At 43.1% G+C, this 20,700-nt stretch overlaps 1 protein-coding gene across 1 annotated transcript in view; it reads left to right on the top strand.

Moving 5' to 3' along the window:
• Positions 1-18,870: 18,870 nt before the first annotated feature.
• Positions 18,871-20,700, top strand: part of CDYL2 (chromodomain Y like 2) — a 56,776-nt gene continuing 54,946 nt past the window's right edge. The window contains exon 1 of the mRNA XM_042876910.1: positions 18,871-19,120. Coding sequence (XP_042732844.1) covers positions 19,097-19,120 — 24 coding nt within the window. The 5' untranslated portion in view covers positions 18,871-19,096. The remainder of the gene's footprint in view (positions 19,121-20,700) is intronic.

The following is a 20,700-nucleotide window of genomic DNA, read 5'->3' as shown; positions in this document are numbered from 1 at the left end:
TGGGATTCCTGGCATTCAGGATGGAGCTCAGTCAAAGGCTTCAGCTCCAGCTTCACCAAGCTGCACTCACAGCCATCCTTCTTTAGCCCAAATATTCATTATGAGCAGAAAGAACTCAAAGACCATAGCTGTAATGCACACATAATCCTCAGTAACTTACATATAATAGTAAAAATATGATTCTTAATTAGCTTAGTTTCTAAGATTCAGTGACATCTTGCAAACATTAACTAGTTTTTCTTGCACTAGACTGCATGGAGCAGCTAAGAGATATGATACATTAGCCTTGTCTCAGCAACATACAACAACTTTCCATTATACACAAATGGAATCATCTGGGACTGCATCATCCTAAATACCCAAATCAATGTGGAACTAACACCACCATCTAGATGTAACTCTGCATTTTGCTGTATCAATAGGTGTCACAGTTTGAATTAATAGCTCTTCTCTTTTCATGAGGCACATCCTACCAAATTCTACCCTTAGATGGAACCGACTTATTTCAAAGGTATTGGTTGGGGAGTATTACTTTATAAAGTTAGACTTTCAGCTTTTCTGTAACATCCTAAGTTGATTTAAGCATTAATGCATCAGTGTCACTAGAGTCAGAGAACTGATGAAAAGCTACTTTAGCTAAAGATTACTCTCATTTACTACATCGACATAGAATTTTGAGTTCCCATTCAAGTGATCAAACATCACAAGACTATATCTGATGTTCTCTGTACATATCCACTAATTTAGCACCATAACATTAGTTTATGTTATCAGTTGCATCACTTGAGCTCACACTGCACTAAACAATGAAGGACCCATTAGACATAGCATAGAACTCTGTAACATGATTTAGACCTACTCTTTTGTAAATTACTTTCACTTTATATGCTAAAATAACAAAATTCATGTAGCTTATAATAGGTTTTGCTATTATTCCTATGTTAATGTAATATTGAACACCTTAAATTGCAGCAGGGTGCAGTGAAACAAGGCTTGTGCTACTTCACTTCAATGGAACGAAGATCTTTGTAACTAAGAGTCACATCAACCCCAAGCATCAATTTCAGTTTAAAAATGTAAGACAGGGAAAAGTTCAGGAGGGCAAAATGGTATAAAGTAAATTTAGTACCAAAATATATTTTCCATAGAATAGACTGACATTTCCTTGAAGGTTTGCAAAAGGCAATTTATGTCCCATTAGGAATCAAATGTAATATTTTTAGCAGAATGCATATACCGTAACATTTATTGAGCCTATTCATCTGAGATAAAACACATAGGATATGAAATGTGAAAGCCATTATAATATTTTGTCCCTATTTATTTACCTGGCCAAGATACACTATTGGATTTCACAACTCATTTATGATAGAGTCATGGGAATATGGCAATTGTGTAACTAATACCCCAAGTGAAAATGCAAAGCTCTAACCACTGAAAAAAGTACAATTCCTTTTTAAAGTAGTCCTTAATCTGCTCTTTCCTCACCACACATTAACCACTTATTGATCCTTGATATGGACGTGTGAGCTTTAAAATGAAAAGCTGTGCACTTAAAGAAAAACTCTGTTCTGTAACAATTTACTGCAGTTGGCCTTTCTTGTGACAGTGTTATAGTTTGCAGAGTAAGTGTTTGTGATGTTAGATGCCAACTGTTATAATCACAGCAAGTGAGAAGGGAACGAGAGACACCACAGATCACAATCATTGGTTTAGCTTGCAGAATGAGCAGTGACCCCGAATAGAAAACGCTAGGATACATCTAAAACAAATTACATCTTTGCTGGAACCAACAACAAAAATAAATGTACCATTAATGAAGTTATTTTTCAACTTCCAACAACTATACCACATCCAGATTGTGCTTACCACACACAAATACAGGGCAGTATACAAACAGCTCATAGCCAAATCACTTCAAGGTACTAGGAGTGCTGGAACCCACACACACAAGTGATTAAACTGACAAGCATGAAATCCATTTGGGTGCATGAGTACCCTGCCTCACGCAGACAGACGGACGGCTACGCTCACAAATACACTAAGACTGATGATATTTGTGTGCAAACCGGGTTGAGCTGTTTGGCAGAAATCAGTGCTGCAGGAAGCATCACCACAATGTGGCAGGCTGTAATAGAAGATCCAGCGTGGTGATATCAGAGCAGGAAGCATCCACATAACAGTCCCACCCCACTGTTCTGTTAATGCAGGGGAGGAAACGACTTCTGGTTGACATTTTGGCTGCGCTGAGAAACAGAGCGCTGCCTTTTCTATTTAATTGCACCAGTTATGCTACTGGACTCATGATCAGATAAACTGTTGAGTCATACAAGATGCACTGCTGACTCATGACCATTTCAGCTTGGTTGTATCAAAGAAAGACCTGACAGAAAGAGTTTTTGTTAAGTAGTTGCAGATGAATTACAGTTTTCTATCCTAATACTATTCACATGAAAATAACATTTAAACACATGACCACCATCTTGATTGCCTGAACGCTCAGTGAGAGACTCAGCCGCTAGCAGAAAAATGGGGAAATGTATTCTGCATTTCCTTCAACACCAGTCTTCCAAAGAAGAAATGGTAAGAGAAATATCACTGCTTTACAAAGACAGGTGTAATGTTTTACATCACGAAACAACCAACACCTATCATGTGCTCGGTCTCAGTATTTTACCACCATTTGGAAAGCTGGACCGAACAACGCACAGCTGTCCATCAGGTCCAGGACTTCTCCAGGAGACCTCATTTGCCATCAGGCTGTACCCCAACCACCGCAGTCGAGGTTCTACATCTTACTTGATATTTCAGCACAGAATAACAGACATACGTTTTCCAGTGATGCTAGGAACAATGTGTGGAGAGACGAGATTCTCAGACAACGCAGTGCCAAATGCTTTCCTGCTACAATGATGTGGCTGTAGGGATGAACGAAAGAAAGAAGGGCAATACAAGTACATCACAAGCTAGTTTTTAAATGAAGAGACAGAATACAGTGGAGTAGAAACAACATTATGAGTAACATAATTATGTTTTAAGGCAGAACCATAAATCTAAATACTTATCAATGGAACTCTGAAGTGTATTAATTTCACTAGAGAGGTAAGCCACTAAACTGTCTTCAAAGCACTGTTAATATAAGGGTCAATCAGCCATTAGCAGCACGCAGTGTCCTCCTGCATTTTTGGAGAATTCAGATATTTAGTAATAGATGTTAAAAGATAAGCAGATTTTAGATGAAAACTGGGATATTCTTGACAGAAATGTAACACATTGGAAAGCTAACCTTTTCATCACAGAAAACGCCAGTACTGAACTAAACAACAGAAATACTAAAATTCTATTGTTTGGTTAAATGTGACTGTAAGTGTTGACTAACACTGAGCAAGGATAGACTGTCAGCAAATATTACAAGGGCTTTTTACCTTACTTATCACAGCTGTAAGAGATTTAAAACTCTGCCAGACAATCTCCACCTATGGAAACCCAAACAGTAGCGAGAAGAGGCAGCTGGGAAGCCATATCTTTTCTTTCATGGAAAGTTTTAACCAAAGAAAAAAAGATATTGGATTAAGAACAGTAGAGGTGGTCTGTATAAAACATGTTTTTGATTATCAGTTTTGAGAACATTTGTATGTTTTCATATTTTAAGAAAATAAATTATTGTACCAACTGAAGTTCTTACTGCCCCATCCCTAAAATACAACTTAATTGAAAAACCATTTTCTTTCTAGAGAAAACAAAAGTTTGATGAAAAATGTTCTTCTTTCAACTACTGGTTTTAATGTTCAGCATAAGTCTGGAAACCACTGACACTGACAAATTTGCTAGCAGCAGCAGAGCAATGCTGTGAGCTTCCTGCAATCCCCATCTCCCTTCAGAGACCCAGAAATAGCTGCTGAAGTCCCACAGTGGCATTTGCTGACTCAAGAGAAATGAGATTAGGTCAGGAAGAAAATGCACTGATTAGTCATTTCTCAGAGAGGCTTTGCTCCTATGATTGCAGGTGAGGACTGCAATCTCACAGAGGCCTTGGGCTCATAAGAAATTCAGCCACACTGCAGAGGTAATACCAACTGCTCTCATTAACTGACTCTTAATCCACAAGCATCAAGCAATTTGTATTCTGCTTGTAGGGATTAATCTAGGCCAAAGCAAGAGTTTCTAGTAAGCCCAGCACAAAAGAAAATCCCAAATACTGAAAGGAAAGCTTGCAAATGACAACCTGGTTTAACATATCTACTCCTAGTTAGTGCAGTCTCACTATTGAGCTAGAGTCATTCTAAAGTTGTAGGTGTCTACAAAGGAGGTGGTGTAACAGGCATAGAGAACTTAGCTACTGAACCAATGGTCTGAACCTAGAACCTTATTCTGCTGTAAACTGCATGAAGCTTTTTACCAACGAATTAACGAAGAGGAACATTTCTTACAACTTACCGTGCAGTTAAGCTTCTCCACAATGTTTGCATACTGCACGTGTAATTGCTACAGACCAGTCTTGGGTCACGAATAATTCACATTAACACCATTCATTTTCCCTTAAATGGATTATACCAATCCTCTGCTCAAAACACGGTGAAATACAGCTTGCTTTCCCACCTCCCTTCAGTTGGCTTTTCTGACTCAGAATGTTTTAGACAACAGTAAACGTTATTGCTATTAGCAGGTCTCACATTTATAATGTCTAAACTCTTATATTTTAAAAGATTCTTATGACTATTTTGACATGCTACCATGGATTGCCACGGGCCTTAGAAATACAGAAGGCAGAATGCCCCTAAGCTTAAAAAAATTTTTAAAAAAAGTGTCTTTATCCCATTAAATTGTACTAAAGCTGAGCTACAAACTGTTTAAAACCGACTTTTTTCTTTTTTTTTTTTTTTTTTTTTTTGCTTCAGTAGCTTAGGAAAATTATGAACATAGGGCTGGAGGTTTCTCCTGACTCATCAGATGCAGTCTGCAGGCACCCTGTTGTATAATCCTTTTCATACAAGTATTGAGCTCCACCTTAAAAGCAGCTGCTCTTTTTTCTGAACTCCCTACCCACCTCATTTACAGGTTGTTACAGAATCTCATTTGCTTCAAGAACCATCTTCTAATTTCCAGCTAAAATACATTCATAGTCAATTCAGAATCATATTTTTCTCATAAGCAAATACTGCCCTTTAGGTCAAGAAGTTCTTCTCCACTTCTTACATTAATTCTCTCATGTACCCATATGATCTCTGTTTTCCTCCCATGCTGAACAAGCCAAGTATTTTCCTAGTTCCTTGTACTAAAATAGGTTCTCCACTCTCCCAGTGAGCTTCAGGGGCACAGCAAGCATTAACTGCCCATAAGTACAAGGGTGGCCAGGCTCATAGCACCACAGAAGCAGAGGCACCTGATGTGTTAGGAACCCCTGATGCATACTGGAGAGCCATGGATGGTTTCGGATGCAATCTGGAGCTGCCCACATCACTTTTCCTAAACACCAACCATCAATCATTCATGTACAGCTTCAGTTAAGAAAAGGACAAAGCAAAATTCCTGCAGATGTGCCTGGTTTCTGAGCTCCTCGCTGCCTGGAACAAGGGGACATCAGCACAAAGCTTAGATAGTTAATTTCTTGGGTGGTTTTGAAAATTGAATCCCTGAAGTATTTGATCTAAGAATGGAAAACATAAAGCTCTTAAATGTTCCATCAAAAGCCACTGAAATCAGTTTGAGTTTTCCAAAGGCTTTTAGCCAGGACAGAAGCAGAGGTAGGTCTTACAAGTTTAGTTACAGTCTGTGTAGAAAAAGTATCACACAAAGATTGGTACAATTGTATCAGCCATAGACTGACCTGGATACAACAATCGTGTTTCTGGGAAAAGAAATGCAAAAAAATGCAATGTAAAAGAAAAAAATATAAATTCATTTCGTGAGTCAATTTAACTTTGATGCAAAAAAGCACAGAAAGAACATGAGCTTGAGAACTAGATGAAGTTCCTTAAGGATGAGATGGTTAGAGCCTAGAAATGGGGAAACAGCAAACCGCTAGAAGTAACACAAAGCTCTCGGTGAACAAATTAACACTGACCTAAGAGAGGGAATTTTAATTCTACATCTTTTTCCTCCCTTATTTATCAATGTGTTGGCTTCTGCTTTGTGAATTTCACGTGTGCTGGTTTGTTTCTGTTGTTGTTTGTGCTCTACTCAATAAATTCCCTTATAAATCCTTCCCTGAGTTTTTCTGTGTAAAGGAATTTGAGGATGATGGATCTGAGAGGCACCATATCCCTGCCTCATATAGTCAACACAGCTGATACCCTGCAGCAGGGAGAAGAGCCTCAGTATTGCTCCACCATTCCTCATCTAAGTCCATTGCTGGGAAATATTGGAGAAAGACAGTGAGATCAAGGGAACCTGTTCATCTGCCATCCTGAAAGATGAATCTGATCAAGGCATTTATGAATGATACAGTACCCAGAGAGCACGCAGGGCTCTCTTCTCACATCATCTATCATGAGCACACACAAAGAAAGACACATGAACTACAAAATTAATCCTTTACATCTAGCTTTGTCAAGTGCAACATGTCACTGCTGTGGTTTGGCCTAACTTTATAAAATACGCTCTGAAGGCACCACAGCAGGACAAGAGCAATACATTTCATTTAGAATGCGACTTCAATTGTAAATACTACTATTCCACCTAGGTGAAAAGTAAGGCTGGTACATCTTACTAGCATACACCCACTTTTCATCCATCCCCAAATTTAAAGCAACAGACTACCTCTTTCAAGACAGCCACTTTCAGCCATGAATAGTGTTGAGAGAGATGAATATTCTTCAATCTAGACTTCCTGAAGGGAGATTGATCAGTATATCTGTTACACTTATTCTGTGATTCTGTGTTTGAAATTTATCTTCTTCACTATGTTTTGTGGAAATATGATTTCTAAATGTCAAGTAGAAATGCTGCTTTGAAGGGCTGCCACCAACTAATACAGCTAATATCAGCCAGCTCATGAACTGACACTTCTCCCCTATTGGTCCTGTGCAAGCAGGGGCAACATTTGCCTCAAGGGGAATTCAACTATCCAAGAAAGGCAACACTTCACACACATAAGGACTGAAACATGTTAACAGATCTCTCAAGAGCAGACAGCTGATACACGTAACCTTTGCGCTAAGCAGACCACCACTTGAGATGACAGAGAAGCTGTTTCTATATCCACCAGTATCAGCCTTTGAGACTCACTTTCAGAAAGAGTGGAGGGTTTTGTGACATAGGTAGCGTGACCAGAACGCTTGGACTTGAAACTCAACACACCAGAACTTATCCAAAACTGTTTTTTCAGCCTTCCAAATGATTGCATGGTTAAAGTCAACAAGGAGGTAATGACCAAGCATGATCTGTGTCAGGAAAGGGCAAGGGCAGCTCTGCTGCTGTCACCGCCCTGCGACGGCAGAGCTATTGAAGCAATCACATGAATAAGTCAAGCACAGTCCCCAGTGCAACCTGTCTGTCACCCACATCAAGTGCATCACAGCAGCCACGACCAATCCCAGTGCACTGCTGGCAGTGGTGAGGTTACGGGTGGGTCAGCAGAGGACTTGCAGGGAGGCTAACACCTGTGGAAAGGAAGGGAGGTGTTGTGGGGCAGCCAGCACCAGTACAAAAACACAACAACTCTGTTCTGCCACTGCTGCTGGGCACGTTGCACAGCTGTGACCCAATCAGAAGTAGGGCAGCACTCTGACCATATGCACAGCTGAATCAGTCCTGGCTCTTGGCATTTGAACCCTGCTGGACACTTGACTGTTTCAGCAACGCCACTCCCACAAACCTCCTTCATCAGACAGCCAAGCAATCCCAATTACCCAGTGAGACATGGAGAACCAGCAACTTCTGCTGCTGCAAACAGCACAGGAAGACCTTAACAGGAGGACTCTTCTCCCTCTATTTCACTGATCTCTGTGACCACAGCCCAGACTTATGGGAGGCAGGCACACACTGGTAGGACAGCTCTCAGTTCAAGCACTGACTGTGCTGCTTTCAGGAAACATAAAAACTGCCCTTTGGAGCAAGTCCACCACGTGTTAAAGCCTTCAAGAAACTAATTCCCAAATTACAGCTGCTGCTAACCAAACAGCAGCAAGACCACGAAGGCAGAAAGACTGCCCTAGCTCATTTGCCAGCTCTACCACCTCCTACGTTCCAAATGTTGGTAAATACATACCAGAACCATCAAGCAATCACGCCTTTGGGTTACATTGCCCTCGGACAGGCTTTTATTGCTAATGCTCTAGAAAGGTTTAAAGACAGACTTTGAAATAGCCTGAAACCTAAACGTCAAGATACATGAACAAAGACAAAGACGTAGAAAACAGATCTTAGCCACTTAGAAATTATAACGCCCTGCTGTAGGTATGGTTTGCTAGCTGAAAGTCACATGTAAGTGGCATACAGTCCCATCACAACCACAGGCAGTTCCTGCCTGTCTCACCAGCTCACTTGCTTCCTGCCTTTCTCCAGTAATGGTGTGCAATGCTGCAAAGCACGCATCCAGCAATGCAGATAGCAAGAGCTCCAGCCCAGGATACATTCTGCTACCTCCCTATTTAATTACTATTTGAAGTTCAAGGCTGCACAGATTACCTCCACCCACACAAGGTAATTTGAACACTTATTTTGTATAACTCTGTACTGACATGATGTTAACAGATGCAGTTTCAAGGAGCAAAGAAATCCTTAGAACTGAAGTTGAAGATCAAGCAGAAAAACTAACTACAGTCAGACCCAACTCAGGCATATCTTGTCTGGGTTAAACAAACTTCTGTCCTCCTGCTGCTTCTTCTATATGTGATTCCCAGCTCCTTGGCCATCTTAACTGCGCAGCTGCTATCATCACACCCCTTAGCATGTAGATACACAGTACTGCTGGAAAAATGGAAGGGCTGAAAGTTATCTCTACATAACATAGTGATACTGGGTATGAGAATCATATAATCTTTTGAGTTGGAAGTGACCCTTCAAAGGCCATCCGGCCCAACTCCCTTGCAATGAACAGGGACACGTACAGCTCAACCAGGTTGACCAGAGCCCAGTCCAGCCTGACCTCGAACGTCTCCAGGGATGGAACATCCACCAACTCCCTGGGCAATCTGTGGCAGTGCCTCACCACTCATTGCAAAAAACTTTTTAGGAAAGATTTCAGTTGGATCTCTTTTAGTTTCCAACCATTTCACCTCATCCTGTCACAACAGACCCTGCTAAAGAGTCTGTCTCTTCCTTTCTTACAGCCCCTCTTTGGTTACCAAAATGCCACTCTCAGGTCCCCTGGGGCCTTTTCTTCTCCAGGTTGAACAGCCCAATTCTCATCCTGTTCTTACAGGGGAGGTGCTCCATCCCTTGGAGCATCGCTGTGGCCCTCCTCTGGACATGCTCCAACAGCTCCATGTCTCTCCTGTACTGAGGACTCCATATCTGGTCTCAGGACTCCAGGTGAGATCTCACAGAGCAGAGTGGCAGGATCACATCCCTCACCCTGCTAACTGTGCTTCATTTGATGCAGCCTATGATACAGCTGGCCTTCTGGGCTGCAAGGGCTCACTGCTGGCTCACGCTCATCTTTCCATCAGTATAGCTAAGATCTTTTCTTCAGGACTGAGTTCCAGCCTTACATCCCCCAGCTTGCACTGATAGCAAGGGTTGCATTGACCAAGGTGCAAGATCCTGCATGTGGATTTGCTGAACCTCACGAGATTCACCTGTGTCCACTGCTCATCCTGTCTAGTTCCCAGTCTCTTAAAAAATGTCAACTTAAAATCTGCACTAGGCTCAAGGAATCCAGGTTCTCACCTATGACATCTGACCTTTCTGAAGGACCAGAACTAAAATTCACTTCAGAGGATTAACAGAGCAGAGAATACGTGTCAAAGACTCCTGCATTAGAGAGGAGAAATGAACAAAAACAGTGATAATGAACTGGGGAGCCCTTTTCAAAGGGATACTTAGTTGGCACATTCTGAAACTGCATCATCATTAAAACTACAGCAGAAAATTGTACATTGTTACCCAGAATCAGAATGGACTGTTTTGTAAAAAAAAAAAAAAAAAAAGTAACTGAGAGGCTGTCCAAAGTAACACAACACAAAACAAGGTTGCTATCTGATGATATTACTATCAATATTCTGTATTATGTCCTGAATGAAAAATTATCTATACAGTATTCTTACAAATAACACATTACACGGGCTCAAAGAAATAGACAGAACTCAGCTCTTCTGTACATAAGTTTAGATAATCTTATTTGCTTTGGTCTCTCTGTTTAATCATAGAGGGTACACAAGGTAATGTAAGTCAATGAGAATTACAACTCAAACTGACCAGAAAGAAACAAAAATACAACTTCTGCTTTCAGGACAGTCTGAAGCAGAAGTAACACGTTGCCAAGAGAATAGAGAAAGAAGTAAAATTAATGCATTATTATAGAACTAACAACACTAAAACTAAGTGATGAGAGGTGAGCTGGGAGCTTGGTTCTACCAAGATGAGATTTACCTCCAATTAAAGACTCCAGGGCACAACATCAGGGTAGGCTGCTATCCTACAGTCATTACTTCAAATCCACTGAAATGCCCACTTTCAGGCTGTGGCTTTTAATATGCTCCAACTTGTTTTGTTCCATCCAGATGGTGCAGCAAACTTGGGTTTCAGTGCAAAGGTACAGACCTGATGCTCAGCTCTACTCAGTTTTAGCCTTCCCTGACTTTTAAGTACTAATCCTCATTCACACTGGTAAATGAATCAGTTCTTAAAATTAAAACTAGTGTTTTTCATTCCATTCTTTTAAATCACACTCTACTCAGTCTGCCTTGGTATAAGTAAGCCCTGACCATTATTTCTAAATCAGTACTGTAAATGGAGCTCAAATTTTTAATAGTTACTCTGGTGCTTCAACCAATAAAGTTGAATTCTTGACTTTCCTACAATTGAGATGTTTCATGTTAAAAAAAGAAGAAAAAAAAAAGAGTATACAAACATGAGAACAATGTTTAAGAACCAGAAAATACTGCTTTGCAAGTTCTTTGTCAGAAAATGCATAAGTGCACTTTTGAAGTGCACTTCTTCTGCAAATAAATGCAATGCAAATACTTGGTCCCATAAGGCCCAGTTTAGAGCCCTTACCCTAAAAAGTAGTCCTAGGGATTAGCATAGTTAAGTGTGAACTGCAACACAGGGTTTGTTGTATATTCATTCACACTGGGTATAATTCCTTTCTCAGAGACATTATGAAACCCAGCAACAGCCCTTGTATGTAAATGGAGAGTTCCACTGGCTCGTCTATAATAACAAATAATTGACATGTATGATGCATTTACATGTTTTAGAAATGCAGACAGTACCATAAGCCACCATAAAATATTTTATTCCCAAACATCAAATATCTTAAGAAAATAAAAAGAAAAGATTTATATTTCCTTTATATTTCAGCTCCTGTGCAAATTTCTTGTAAACACATGCATTTTTAAAAAGTGAACCACCAGTAACACTAGAAAGGAGTTCTGAATGCCCAACAGAGAAAATTAATGCTACTTCTCTCTAGACTACAATAGGCTTTTCCCATCTTGTCAAGATCATAAAGTTCTTTGTTTTCAACTTTCAGGCAATGGGTAACTAATGCCTCATAGGTTCATCACGGTATTTTGAGCTGTGTTACAATACTCATACATAACATACGTGCACATAACACTGTAACACGATAGAAAGCACAGCAATAACAGTAGAGTAGCAAAGTCCTAGGCTGCAGCAAGTGACAACAGGCTCAAACACAGCAGCCACGGGGCCACACAAACAAAGGAAAAAAGAAATCTGCTTACCCACAGAAGGCCTGAAGGAGGCAGGTTTCCCTAGCAAGACATGCTTGCCTCCACTGCCAACCCTGAAATGAGGGCTGGATCCTGGCTCCAGCTCCTCCGGTCACTCAGATGCATTGCACACACCTGAGCTCCCTGGCCTTCCCACCAGGTGCTCCATCACTGCTTCAAGCTGTGACAGCATTTCATCTGCAGTGCATTACATTGAGCAAAATCCAACACAGCCTCTCTGGGCTGAAGAATTGTCTAACTGCAAAAAGAAGTTTCTTCTTTTAGAATGTAATCAGAAACAATGCCATAGAGCACCTGACCAATTACTGCCAGAAGGGCCTGAAAGTTGGTACACCAATTTTGTCCATGACCACGTAGTTTGCTACAGTCTGGAGAACCAAACCTTCAGATTATCGTGTGCAAGATGCTAATGTGTTTCCTACTTGGCAAAGAATTTTGAAAATCTAATATAAACCGATTAAATATAACTTTATGAACTCTAATTTAAATATTCTTTTAAAGATTGGAAAAGCTTTTTTACTGTGAAAGCCTACAGGTTGCTCAGACAAGATGTGGAACTTCCATCCTCGGAGATTCCCAAAACACAAGAGCAGATGGTCCTGAGTAAATGTGCTCTGGTTGAACCTCATTTGAGCTGGAGGGTTGGACCAGACGATCCACTGAAGTCTCCTCCAATATCCACTGTGATTCCCTAATGATTGCATTATTTTTGTAACACCCTGGTGTATTACTTTTTTGGCTTTAAGCTCAGAAAAAAAGGATTTGGAGGAAAGTTCTGGCTTCAGGTTCCCCATCCTCCCAAGTTCTGACATTACGTAAACCTTTTCATCAATGCATCAGGCTCCATATTGCCCCTTATCTAGTAAGGAAGAAGTCTTTTAGTTTTCTGAATTGTTACCTGTCCTTGCATGGTTTCAGAGTTATTATATCTATGCAGAGATACTGCTTTTCATTGTGCTACCCTCCTGAACCCTAAGGAAATAATACTTGTAATTAGCTCCTATCGAATGTATTTGAAGACTTACTAAATCTGTCAAAAATAAAACTGCTGAGCTGTCAATTTCAAAAGCCAGTTTCCACATGAAATTTATTTCTACATGATCTACACTTTCCCATGTGTAGATCCCATGCTTTTCAGTAGTCAGAAAGGTAGCAGATCTTTCTGTTCTAAAAGGAATGTTTTGGCACCTTTCTATTATCCATGACAACACGTCAGGTGGAAGAGAGCTGCATTTGCAAACAGAGGAAGCAGAACATGGAAAGATGTTATTTTTGGTGTCATTGGGAGATAACTGGCAAAGAACCAATGTGTTCAGGCAGAGACAAAGCTATCTTAATTTTCAGCATAAGAAAAGACAAAACAATGATTAGCTTCAATCCTTGTTGCCAGACGTGTTTCCATAAAATAGATTGTGAATGATACAACAGGATAGCGAGAGGAACCAGAAAAGGAGAGACGTTCGGCTATGGAAGACAGCAAAAATGAGAGAAATCAAAAGAACACTTCCATTTGGTTTTTTGAATGAGGTCCTACATAATCCTTTACGTTGCAGAAGTGTGTGTTCTGCTAAAGAATGCTCTGCAGTGGCCATCATCTGGCTGCAACAATAATTCATGGAAAACATAGCTTTGCTGACTCACACCAGGAACCAATTCTGAGCTACTTCTAACTGATAAGTCTTACTCACTATCAGGTTTTCTTCTTGCTCTTTTCAGTGACTGCTGTTCACAGAATGCTGCTTGTGCTGGTTCAGGGAAACACTGTTTTGACAGCGAAGTCTCCTCTAGCAGAGTAATTTCTGTACTTGCCTTTTTTCCTCATGTGTCTATACACTATCTCTGCTTCCACCTCCTATGGCACACACCATTCCATGCTTTAATTTTTAAGGTAACTTCTTTTCCATCTCTTGCTCTCACATGATGCCAACCTGCTAAACCTCCTGCAATGAGTTCAGTCTCACACCTGCGTGGAAATCTGTTAAAAATCAACAGATCATCTGCGTCAGCTCAAAGAATCAGAGAACAAACTACACCTCATGATTTCCCACTGAAAATAAATGACAACCAACTAGATGCTAAGCAAGGGGACTTTCTTGGTTCTAAGTCTAGGTAGACAATGACAACTATGCACAATTACACCATATGGATTCCTTAATGAAGTATTAACTATAATAAATATTTCGTCTTTTTCTGCATGTTTTAGCTGGCATCCATTTTTCCATACGTTCCTGGTCAAAGTTTCATTTTTTCTCCCTTCCCAGAATGAGGCAATATTACAGTGGCCATATTAATAAAACAGAACAGAATCTGTTTCATTTGTGGGAAGCAGAGATGTTTTTTTGGAACGCCTGTTATTAAATATACTTGCAACATTAGAAAGGTTCTAATCTGGAGTATTTGCTGTACACTAACAAATAAACATCACTTTGTTTCTAAATATTATTGTTTGTTTCATTGCACTCTGGTATTTCAGATTCTGTTTCAAATGTTTCCCCTTGATGCTAGGCAATTGTATATTACAAGCTCCGAAGAAGGGTTTGGAGGAAGACATAATTTAGCATCAAAATCAAATGATCACAGCATGGCACAGCACAAATTTATTGGGCTTTTCCCAAGTTTACTTCATCTCATCACTAAATATGTAAATCAATCATTAAAAAAACTGGTGCCCTCCTATTTTCACGTTCATCAATTTCCTTATTTTTAGTTACTGCTCTCTGGTAGGGACTTCCTCATCCAGTTTGGCAACTCCTACCTGACCTCCTACTACTCCTACCTGACCTCATTTCTCTGACAGTTTCCTGACAGCCTCCCTGGGATATGTCAGCTTTCTCTCAGACCAAAGAGCACACAGCCATCACGGTACCAAACTCTAGGAAATCCCTTACCCACTCAGAACAGAGACATCACAAGCGACTCTCCTCTTCCTGCTCATCATTTCCTGTCAAATCTTCATGAACTTTCATAGAACATTTCCTTTAATTTTTTACCTCGACTGACACTTTTTCATGTTCTGGTCATCCTCCCTTCTTTGACTGCAGATAGTCATTGAGTCACTGTGTTACTTTACTCCCTCCTTCACTTCCATTTGCTGCAATATTCCCTTTTGCCACACTTTCCCACACCCTCCCACCCCACCCCCCACTCACAGACAAGGCTTCACACAGCTTTCTCTTTGCTTTCTCCTTTGGTTCCTCACCCTTCTCCTCCATCCTCTCATCCACACCTTGTTTTCACCTTTCTCTCATTTAATTTTAGGTATCTCCCTGCCATCTAACACAGGAATTCCCTCCACTCCTTCAGGTACCAAATTATTCTCTCCCACCATTTAGCTTCCTCTTGAAGACACAATGCGGTTCTTTGCAGCAATTTCTCATGGAGCTTGCTGCCAAAATGCACTATTAGACTGTACACTCCTTGGGGAAAGTGCATTATTGACTGTGCAATACCTACACTATTTGCATAGCACTGGACAGACTGACTAAACGATCAATAACAAATCAATGGCACAGCTATGACAACAGTATTTTAGCTTTCTGAAATAAAATAGTTTCGCTTTTAAGTTTGTTCAGTCCAAGAGATAATTCTTGTAATTAAAGTAGCGGACACCAGAGCATCCACCAAACAAAAACAAGTGTTCAAACGTGACGTGTTGCACTTGGAATGTCTCCTTTGCTTGCATTACTCTCCTGGGATGGGAAACAGAAGAAGGTGGTGAGTCAATAAAAATAATGAATAATCACGTATTTAGCAAAAACATTCAATTTAGATTTCATAATTTGTACAAAAATCTGGATTTTGCAGCAATTTCAGTTCAGAGTAAGGATACTGATATTTAAAGACAAATAAAATTGGTGCATCTTTATTTACAGAAAATCTCTCGACATAAACATTTTTCAAGAAATAGGTAATAAAAACTGAACCGTTTCTATTTTTCCCAAAAGACTCAGAGAGATGCTGCACAACCTGACAAGTTACTTTGCAGACCTGCTGGACAAATTAAAGTCAGCTGGATTTTTTAAAACTTAAAATCTTGTCTTCCACAGAACAACTGGGAAATACACTGAAACCACAATCAACTTTTCCTGTGGTTGACAATTGTAAAGCCCTCCTCCTGCTCCTCACTACTGACTCACACACCACTGCATCCCAAGAGACTGTGTACTCTAAAACAAGGAATGAGTAATCAGGAAAAAGATGTTTCCCCTCTTCAAAGTATTTACTAAAGCATTCATCTTTTCAAAACTTCCAAACTCATATTTGTTTGGGTTGTAAATCTCAAGGCAACAATATTGACAGTGTTGGTGTAATCTAAACACATATAATGTAAACACGCCTTTGAAAATACAGATCAGCTCATGGATATTCCTTCCAACGTGGCCAAGGTTGGTTTTCTCATTTCAGTTGTCTGAGAGCAGAATGACACCAAAGACCAGAAAGAAATGTCTGATTATTAGACTTGCCTTGGAAGAGAAGACACACATACTTGGGATGGGACATTTTTAACCCAATCAAGAGATCTTTTCAGTGAGTTGACACGACAAGGACTGGCAACAATATCAGAAAAGGGACACACCTGAAAAATGACTCACTAGATTTGACTGCCATTTTCTTCACTGCTGCAGAAAGCAGCAGAACAGTAGGTGGAATAAAACAGATTTTGAAGAGAAATATATTAAAATGCCTATTTATCAAATTAATATATTGTTCAACAAGGACTGTAAAGAAGTAATTTGATACTGTAAACAATAAAGCTCAGTTTACTATAAGACAAAGTAATGGATTTATCAAGGAGAAACCATGGGGTGTGATTATTAAGTAATGCAATTCTTGGGAATTAAGAAAATTTGCTGCATTAATTGCTAAAACTGCTGAAGGCGTGCATAGTTTTCAGTATTTCTTAATCTATACAACATTTTCCCCTCCAAATACAAAGTCTCAAAAATCCAAATATTGCTGGTAATCAGATAAAAACTCTCCAGTTATTTCAATTAAGAAAAAAAATGGCTCTGTTTTCCATAAGCAGAGTTGCCAGTCCTTAGGAATTCAACATTATCACACCATCTAGCAGACCACACGAACCATAAATGTCCTTAAGCTCCAAACTACTATAAGATAGTTTTTATTGAACTGTAAGTCAATACTAAACTGGTTAGCTGGCAAGTTCATAATCATCAGAGGTAATATTCACAGTAGAGGAGATCGGGTCAATCAAGACATATATGTGCATGTGTTATTTCCTACTTTCATGATAAAAAAGTGACCACATTCAAAATATCCAATATCAATATTTCAAATAAGGACCCTCTCAGTTGGAAGAGTCTTTGTCCTTATCCCACTTACAACTTGTTGGAATTTGGAGTTGTAAATGAAATTTCACAAATAATTCAGTTTTCCACACCAGCAATATTTATCAACCATACTGGGACTTACTGCATCATTCTCAATAACCTGCTCCAATCCACTACTCAGATGATAGTGTGGACTGTGCCAAGTCTCACATTAGTGTGGTGTGCAGTACTACACAAAGGGCTGAACTCAAAAGATGAAAAACAACAATAAAATGAAGATTAACAAAAGCCACAACTACAGCAAAGGTAGAGAGCACAGCATTGAGCATCATTCCCAAAACAGTGACTACTAGCTATGTGTTGGCAGTAAGGTGAAAACATGGAGTCTAAAAGCCACTATAAGAGGAGGACCGCCATGAAGGCGAGATGGGAAGAGCTGATTTGAACAAAGCCTAACTGAGCTGCTCCATGACAAGAAAGCTAACGCTGAGTGGATGCTCGCACTTTACCTGGAGGAAGAACTCCTTCACAGCATACAGCCGCAAAGCTTCTTGAGAAACCTCCACAAAAACGGAGTGCAGCAGACATGGCATCCCGCGTGCCAGCTTCCATCTCCTCAAGACTCCACTGTGGTGGAACCAGAAGCTTCTACCTGTGACTGGTGAATTTGGCCTAATTTATGGCCAAGTTGGTGAGGAGATTCCTCTTTAACTTGGAAAGTCTGAAGAAGCACTGGATGGCAACGGTGGGTAATGGCTGGAGCGGCTGCGCAGCTGGTGAGAGGCTGGGAGTTTCTGGTCTTCCCCCATCCTGAGGGCATGGTAGACCACCTTCATGCAGGACCACTTGCTCACAGAGGCCTTGTGTGGACCAGGAGGATGCCAAGGGCCACAATGGAGCCGCGTGGGCAGCTCTGCTGAGGCTCTGCAATGGGATGGCGCCTCTGAGGAGCGAACCCAGAAGGTTCTAAAATGGCGGCAGCCATTCACACTAGGTCACAATGGGAGCTGGTTGCCCAGCACCTCAGCACGAAGACCAAGCTGTGGGAGGTCAGTGGCTTCCATTTCCTGGAGAGGGCTGGCTAATTTGCAAAATGGCTGCAAGGGAGCAGGAGAGGCTTCTCCTCACACTGTGAAGGATGGGTGCCGGTGGGGACAAGAAGGGCCCTAAGCTCTCCATCCTCCTCAGGCTGCACCACTCGAGGAACTCTCGGGAGCGGCCCCACCACCTCCATTTCCTCGGCGATGGCCACGGGGTGGGTGGGGCGGCCATGCGGCGCCGAGGGGGCGGGAAGGTGCCCGCCAGGGCCGCCCGAGGCCGGCGGAGAGCAGCCGGCCCCGCGCAACGCGCGCCGTGACCTTGGGCGGGCGGCGCGCGGCCCTCCGCGGGCCCAACCCTCCCGCGCGGCCTCTCCTCGTCCCCCGCCCCTTTTATTTATATGTTATTTATTTATTTATTTCGGCCGGGGAAAGAGTTTGAAGTGCGAGAAGGGAGGCGGGGGGAGCTGTGAAGGAAAGAGGTTGGCGGGGGGGAAGAGGGAGAAGAGAAAGAAAAAGAGGAGGCCGCCCTCCGTACGGCCCCGGGACTTTCCCCTGCCGGAGGGCGCAGGGGCGAGCTGTCCCGGTGCCCGCGGGCGAGGCGGGTGGCGGTCGGCGAGGAGGAGGAGGAGGAGGAGGAGGAGGAGCGGGGGGGGCGCCGGCCCCGCCGCCGCCGCGGGGGAGACGCGGCTCTCGGCGCTGTGCGCCCGAGCTGCTGCTGGTTACGCCAGCCCCGCCGCCTGCCTCTCTGCCTCTCCTCGCCTCTGATTCTGCGCACAGCCAGCCCCGAAGCCTGTCATTCTGCAAAACACAGTTTACTCAACAGAGAGAGCGAGCGGGAGAGGTGGAGAGAGAGAGAGAGGGAGAGGGAGACGGCGCGGAGAGGAGCCCAGTCCCGCAACCCAGCATGGCTTCGGGGGACCTTTACGAGGTAGCGGGGGCCGTGGGGCGGGGGGGCGCCGGCCGGGGCGCCGCGGAAGGCAGCGCCGGGAGCCGCTCCCGGAGCCCTCGTAGTTGCGAAGAGCGGAGGAAATCGCCGAGGGAAGGGCTGGGGTGGGGGGAAAGGGCTGGCGTGTGCACCGGGGGGGGGGCAGGGAGGGATGGAGCTGCTCCCTCCCTTCCCTCTGCCTCTCTTTCTCTTTCTCTCTCTCGACTTTCCATCGGGCTCGATCTTAGCAGGCCTTGCGAGGGAGGAGGAAGGAGTGAAGGAGAGCGAGAGTTAGCGGTAGGATGGGGAGGCGATCGCGGTGTGACGAGCCCGGAGAGTGGAGAAAGTCCAGGTAAAGTCACGGGCGCTCTGGACGTGCTGAATGTGCAGATTAGTGCGAAAAAATGCGCCGTAGTGCTGCCGGCGGGCGCAGGGATGGAGGCGGCTCTGCGCCCGCTGTGCAAAGTGCAGGAGCCGGCGCCAGGTTGCTTCACCTCACGCCCGGGGTGCCGCGGGGGTGGCGGGGGCGGTGGCGGGCCGGGTCGGGCCGAGCGGAGCGGAGCGGCCCCGCGGCGGGCTCCGAAGTTTGGCGGCGGCGGCGGCTCTGCCCCGGCCGGGGTGCGAGGTGGGGCGGGAGGGAGAGAGGCGTCGAGCCGGCCCCGGCCCCCCGCTGCACGGCGAGGCTGCGGGGAGCGCGAGAGGAGCTGGAGGGCGGCCCCGGGCAAAATCCGACCTCGGGCACCCGGTTCTGGTGCCCGAACTGAGGACGATTGTGGACGTTTGCGCTGTGCCAGAGAAGAAGAAGGGAGAAAACAGAAATTAAAAATGAGAACGACTGGACACGAGTGTTTCGTGCACACAGCTCCAGTCAATGGAACCGGGGTGGAACTCTGCCACCAAAGACAAACAAAAATCCTGGATGTCCGACAGCAGTTCTTGGCGTGGAGCACCTCACCAGGCTTTTTTGCTGGTGAAACGTTTCCTGGTGAAGCGGCTGTTTGTGCGGTGCTTGTCTGGAGCCCGCAGATTTGGGCAGAGGCAGAAGCGACTGCCTTCCAGTTGGGTCTGCACGGCGGTGATAGGGAACTGCTCAGCCATCTGCGCGTGCTTGGGTGTGGAACCTCCGCCGTGGTGCAGGCAGCTGGACTTGCTCTGTTTGGTGATCTGGTGTAGATTCTTTAGTGCAACAGCGGGAGGATCTGGCACGTTCCACACAGGCGTTTTTTACTTTGTTGTGGTCTTTCGAACTCCCTGACAAAGGTTGTAGTTACGGGATGACACTGCTCTATCAGGACTGTATTTTACTGAGTGGGATGCAGACCTTTGAAGCAAAAAGCACTTGCGCTCTCTTAAGTGGCATTAAATGATCAGAAACATGCGATGATTTGAAGAGTATCATTGAACTTCTCCCCACCATTTTGCAGTACCTGTCACGCCACTTTGTAATTTGAAGGCTATTGCATATCAGCTGTATCACTGTTGTGACTCTGGTGGAGCTGGTGGGAGTTCTGTGAAGAACATCTTTGACCCAAAAAACTCAATGATAAAATTTTGCGTTTGTAACTTCTGGGATGCTTGGAGGA

Source organism: Lagopus leucura, unplaced genomic scaffold (assembly GCF_019238085.1).
Source record: "Lagopus leucura isolate 7727_CA_CO unplaced genomic scaffold, USGS_WTPT01 Super-Scaffold_100017, whole genome shotgun sequence".
In the NCBI taxonomy this organism is placed as follows: domain Eukaryota; kingdom Metazoa; phylum Chordata; class Aves; order Galliformes; family Phasianidae; genus Lagopus; species Lagopus leucura.
The sequence above is the reverse complement of the archived record's forward strand: the minus strand, read 5'-3'. Positions and strand labels throughout refer to the sequence as shown.